The 6,000-nt window shown below is 40.0% G+C and overlaps 1 protein-coding gene across 2 annotated transcripts in view; it reads left to right on the plus strand.

Annotated features, from left to right (window-relative positions):
- The window catches only part of Edem3 (ER degradation enhancing alpha-mannosidase like protein 3), a 69,435-nt gene extending 64,310 nt beyond the window's left edge, over window positions 1-5,125 (plus strand). For both annotated transcript variants that reach the window (XM_006979934.4, XM_006979935.4), the window contains exon 20: window positions 1,244-5,125. In XM_006979934.4, coding sequence (XP_006979996.1) covers window positions 1,244-1,650 — 407 coding nt within the window. In that variant the 3' untranslated portion in view covers window positions 1,651-5,125. The remainder of the gene's footprint in view (window positions 1-1,243) is intronic.
- The last annotated feature ends 875 nt before the right edge of the window (window positions 5,126-6,000 follow it).

Below are 6,000 nucleotides of genomic sequence, written 5' to 3' on the forward strand. Positions count from 1 at the left end.
TTGTTTTTTTTTTTGTTTTTTTTTTTTTTTGTTTTTTTTTTTTTTTTTTTTTTTTTTTGGTTTTTCGAGACAGGGTTTCTCTGTGTAGCTTTGCGCCTTTCCTGGAACTCACTTGGTAGTCCAGGCTGGCCTCGAACTCACAGAGATCCTCCTGGCTCTGCCTCCCAAGTGCTGGGATTAAAGGCGTGCGCCACCACCGCCCGGCGTATTTGTGTATTTTTTAATAGAGAGTAGAAAACTGTTAAATGTGACAACCTCCTGTTCTGGAACATATCTAAATGTAATCAGCTCTTATTTTTTTCTTTTTATTATAATTACATAGTATTAAGTAATATGAGCCTTATACCTGTCATAATTTAGTTTTGTAGTTTTTATATTATGAAAAAATGTATGATTTCACTTTTAGCTGTTGGCGCTTCTATTGAGGAGTTACTGTATTTGCAGTTAGAGTTTTCTTTACCAATTTTTTTAATCAACCTTGGTAGTAGTTCTTAAAATTAGAGTTGCTTTATGTCTTACTTAGGGTTTCTATTGCTGTGAAGAGACACCATGACCATGGCAGCTCTTATAAAGAAAAACATTTAACTGGGGCTGGCTTACAGTTCAGAGGTTTAGTCCATTATCATCGTGGCAGGAAATTGCAGCGTGCAGGCAGACATGGTGCTGGAGAAGGAGCTGAGAGTTGTACATCTGGATCCGCAGGCAGCAGGAGAGAGTGAGCCACTGGGCCTGACTGGAGCATCTGAAACCTCAAAGCCCACCCCTGTGACACACTGCCTTGGGTTTGGGGTCAGAAGCTTCAGAATTGGAGTTAGAAGTATCTCTGAGACGCCAGCTTGTTACATGGAGGCTGGGATCCAAACTCTTGTCCTAACGATTGTGCAGCAGGCACACTCAGCCCCTGAGCCATCTCTAGCCGTGATGTCTAAGGCATTTTAGTCATGTTAAAATGTTATATGCATTTTAACATTTCTGTTCTGTGCTTTCGTCACTAATATTCATCCAAGTCAGCGTTATGCTATGAGTTATTATTATTCCTTTCCATTTGGAGTGATGTTTACTTTCCTGCCAGCACGTTCTCTCCATAACTAACTCCACAGCCAATGGGATTGTAAGACCTTGACTTCAGGGCCACTGTTTACTGCTTGATAGGACTGCTTTATTTCTTACTCTTGTTGCAAAGTTGTAAGTGAGGTGTGCTTTTTAAGAGGGAGAGTGATGCATTTGTTCTTTTCCGATGCAGATCCTGAAATGGAGACTGAAGACCAGCCGTCTTCTGAAAAGGACTCTCAGAATCAAAGTACAGAACAGATACTGTCCCTTCCTCAGACAGTTGACCTGGTTGATCAGGAGACCCCTGAAAACCCCCTAGATTCTCACTCCGAGTCTTCATCTCCAGCAGACATCGAAGAGGCTGCTGGCTTTGCCCCTTCTGAACAGTTATCTAGTTCCACAGAAAGCCTTGAGACTACAAGTCTTGATGGTGAATGTACAGATTTAGATAACCAACTTCAAGAACAATCAGAAACTGAGGAAGATTCCAATCCTAATGTTAGCTGGGGTAAAAAGGTCCAGCCTATAGACTCCATATTAGCAGACTGGAATGAAGATATAGAAGCATTTGAAATGATGGAGAAGGATGAACTCTGACTCTGTAAGGACTCTGGTGGTAGACATTGAAAAAGAAGAGGTAAACTGTGGTTTTTGATACCCTATACCAAGCAGGCGCTCCTGGGAGGCTCTGAGCAGTGCTCAAAGCACGTTCTGACTGGGGTAAGTAGTTACTGTAGGAATCTGGAGCATGCTGTGTTAGAGCTGACCTCACCAAAACTGTCCTATCCAAAGTGGAAACTCACAACCCCTCAAATGATGGTATTACATCCCCTGCAGCTCCCAGGCCAGGGGAGGATGGCTGGCCATTCCTGGGTAGACAGGACACGAATTCTGCTGATGGGAGGTGGGAACTCCAGCCAGTGCAGCTTTCTTATTGAAGGGAGCTTCACTGCCTTGGGTTTGGGGTCAGAAGGTCTGCTGAGAAGATTTGAATGAGTGCTGTGGTACTCTGGCCTTGCTGCCTTCACGGGAACACTTTAAGTGACCTGCAGGTTATGAAGCAGAGGCATCCATAGTAACAACTGTTTCTGCTCATCGCTTTCACCTGCTTCATTCAGTGAGAAATGGTCAAGATGACTTGATTGCTTTTTCTCTCCCAACAATGTCCTTGCATTTAAACCAAAGGTGAAGCCAGTGTACTTTCTCCAGTGAGTTTTCCTATAAAGACCTACTGTGGGGCCAGGAAGAGGGTCATATAGATAGAGTGGGAACTGGTTGCTTGATACCAGGGGTAAGTAGAGAGAAAGAGAAACTCTAATGTTGCAATCTCAACTTCGCATTGGGCCATAGGGGAAGCTATGACTACTCTAAGTGGGAATCAGCATTAGCTCCTTGGGTGGATGAGATGTCTTTCCAGTTCCTTTCTCTAAGGTGGTTTCTCTAGCCATCAGCCTTACTCCATCCCATGTTTAGTGTCCAGTTTGAGCCAGAAGGCTCCTCCCAAGCCTTGTTCCATTTCCCTCTCTTATGGAGCCATGATAACCCATAGTAATGGTCTGCAGTCCCGGGGTGACTACCACCTTTCTCCTTTGAAGTTGGTCTCTAACATCACACCTAAGGAGTCTGTCACATTTTTTGATGAATCATGGATTTAGGTTTATTTAATTTTGTTTTAACAAATACTCCTTCTGATGTGGACTTGAAAATTAGCCCTTGGTGACCTGTGTAAAAAACAAAAACAAAAACTATATAGCCATATAAGAAAAAAAAAAGGTTTCCTTCCTTCCTTCCTTCCTTCCTTCCTTCCTTCCTTCCTTCCTTCCTTCCTTTCTTTCTTTCTTTCTTTCTTTCTTCCTGTGGCAGTCTGGGCTGGCCATATTTATTATTTTTGGTTTTGCTTATTGATAGTTCTACATTGGAATCATGGTTTTATTCATTTTATTTATTTTTAAACTTATTTTAATTACTTCTAAAGGAATATTTGAGAGACTTCATTCCTTTTTACCATGGCATTACACCATAATCTTTTTCTAAAACATGGTTTTGAGGTACTGAATAACTTAGACTATACACGGAGCTATTAAAGACAGTAGGGCTGTATTGTAGTTGTGTATATTCATGTACAGTTTGTCTTAGGTCCCAGGTAAACATACCCTTTCATAAGGGGATGAATACCTGCTTTCAAAAATTCCAACTAAGCATAATTGGGTCAGTGAGTAATAAATCTTAGAGAATTCCCTGGGGGACGGGGTAGTATAACAAGTCCTTTATTGGCTCGTAGTTAAACCTGACACCAAAATGGGTATTTTAGTCTCTCTGCATGTGAAGTTTGGTGCAGGGAGTTAGAGCTGTAATACGTACGTAGTGCATACAGAGGGTAGACGTGCTTTGTTGTCCTAATTTCAAGGCTGCGAGATGGCGGAAGCTTAGCCACTTGACTTGGTTTACGGACTGGGGCTTGGAGAAAGGAACACTGTTCCTCTGATGCTTTGATTGCAGAAGCCGTATATGCATTGATTTTGTATTTGTAGCTCAAAGCCGTTGTTGTCTAAACCTAACTCTTTTAAGTTATCAAAGCAGCATCATTTTTTTCTCTCAAGAACTTAATGGCATGAAGGATCCCATGACATGCAAGGAAAGGCCAGCTTTCTGCCACTCGCTGTTCCTTTGGCCACCAGGAGGCGCTGTTGCCCTTCAGTAAGGTTTAGATGGGCTTATTGATTTGTTTAGAAAACCAAATCCTTTAAAGAAATAAATTTAAAATGTTTTACTTACTATCTAGAAGGAATAATCCTCAGTTTTTCCCATAAGAAGGAGGTATATGTTCCACTTCCAACCACAGCATTCTAGCTAATTCCACATTCATTTTCTTATTTGACATACTGCCGCAAGTAGTCTTTGAGTTCATTAGAAAATTTTAACAGCATAGATTTTTTTTAATGTTTTTTTGTTGTTGTTTGTTAAAAACTTTTCATAGATATTTTATTTACTTGCTGAAGATTCAGGGAATTCTGAGACCCTGAGTTTAGAAACATCTGGTCTACCTCAGTTAAATGTTGACTGCTTAGAAATCGAGCTGAAATGATCACCACAGCCATAAAATTGTTTGACTAAGAAAGATTTATATAATGTTTACAAACCTGGAATCAAGTATGGATCTTACCTGAAAGTTAAAAGTTACCTGTTAGAGCAAGTATTTAATTCAGGTATTTTCAAGTTTTAAAACTTGTTTGCCTAGTAAAAATAGGTATAGTTTTTTTTTCCTCACATAGAAAGTCCATTGAAATTATATTCCCTAATTTGCAATGTTTTCCCCATAAAATTTAAGTGTGAAAGAACTGTAGTTTACTAGATATGTTTCAGGTGGGATATTTTGTTAGGTTTCCTTTTTTCTTTTTAACCTATGTAATAAGCTTCCAAAAAGAGTATAATTATTTCAGAACAAATTATTTTGTAATTTTCCTTTCCCTTTTTCTTTACAGTGTTAGATATTTTAAAATGAAAAATTATGCACTCTCTGACTTTAATTTCACTAATGTAATGATTTTCTCGGGAATTCTTTTAGTTTCAAATTACCATCAGATAAACCTTTCTTATAGCAAAGCCAGCTTTGTTCCTCACCAAAGCCCTGCCAGGTTCATCATGAAGAAGCTCAGCCTAAGTAATTCAGGTAGTGCTTACCATTTTAGAGGGTGGGTAGCATTTAGGAAATACTCCAACTGGTTGTTTTATGCGCAAGGCTACAGTCAGAACATAGAAAAAAACATTCTGTGAATGAAACATTGTATGTTCAGATTTTATAAAAGACATTTTTAAAGCCCAATTTACAGCCGTATATTTTCTTATGATGTAATTTATGAAAAAGCCGTCTGTACTAACAGGTGCTGTAACACTACTGTTGTTGGGTTTTATCGTTTGGTGATAAATGTATACAATATTTCTAATGGAAACTATGTACTGTGATGTAAAAGTCTGGGCAAAATGTATATAATCCTTGTATATAATTGTGTATTGATTATATTACTGATTGTAAATTTAATAAAACATGTAAATATTCTGGTCTAGTTTTAAATTTTGAATTTTTAAAATCATTGTGCAAATATCTAGAATTTGGTATCTCTGTTTTCTTTTTGTTTCTCTTTACTGCAGGGCAGTGAATTGGGGGCATTTTGGGTATAGAAACCCAGACAAACATCAGTTCTAAAACTCATAGTGCCTAGTTCAAACTAGAGTTGAAAATAAATGCTAATAATTCTGCATCAATATTGGTAACATTTATGTCTTGAATTTACTTAGATTTAATAAGGTGACTTGCCCTCTTTTAATATCATCAAAAGTAGCTCTGGTAGTTTCTATTGTTGTATTGAAGACTGTGGCCAAAAACAGCTTTGGTTTCTGAGGGCTAGGAGTCACCACCATCATGGCAGGGGGTGGTGGCCACCAGCCGTAGTGACAAACAGCTGAGAGCACACATCTAGGAAACTGGGGTGGCAGGAAGCTTTTGAAACTTCAAAGCGTTCCCCAGGGGCACTTCCTCTAGTAAGGGCACACCCCCTGTCCCTCCCCAAACAGTGTCACCAATTGCAGATCGGACCAAGTATTCAAACGCCAGAGCCTATGACGGCTAGAGAGTGGTGGCGGCACATTATTAAAGCCACCACAGCCGGGTGGTGGTGGCACACGCCTTTAATCCCAGCACTCGGGGAGGCAGAGGCAGGCGGATCTCTGTGAGTTCGAGGCCAGCCTGGTCTCCAAAGCGAGTTCCAGGAAAGGCGCAAAGCTACACAGAGAAACCCTGTCTCGAAAAACCAAAAAAAAAAAAAAAAAAAAGCCACCACAGTAGCTGTGGTCCTTTTCTCTTCATCCTAGGAGGCCATTTCCTTTCAGGGGTACTCTGCAATGGCCCCGATCTCCTCTCTCTTCCAGGATCTGAGCAGATGCACTAAA

The sequence above is a fragment of the Peromyscus maniculatus genome, chromosome 11 (genome assembly GCF_049852395.1).
Source record: "Peromyscus maniculatus bairdii isolate BWxNUB_F1_BW_parent chromosome 11, HU_Pman_BW_mat_3.1, whole genome shotgun sequence".
Classification (NCBI taxonomy): Eukaryota; Metazoa; Chordata; class Mammalia; order Rodentia; family Cricetidae; genus Peromyscus; species Peromyscus maniculatus.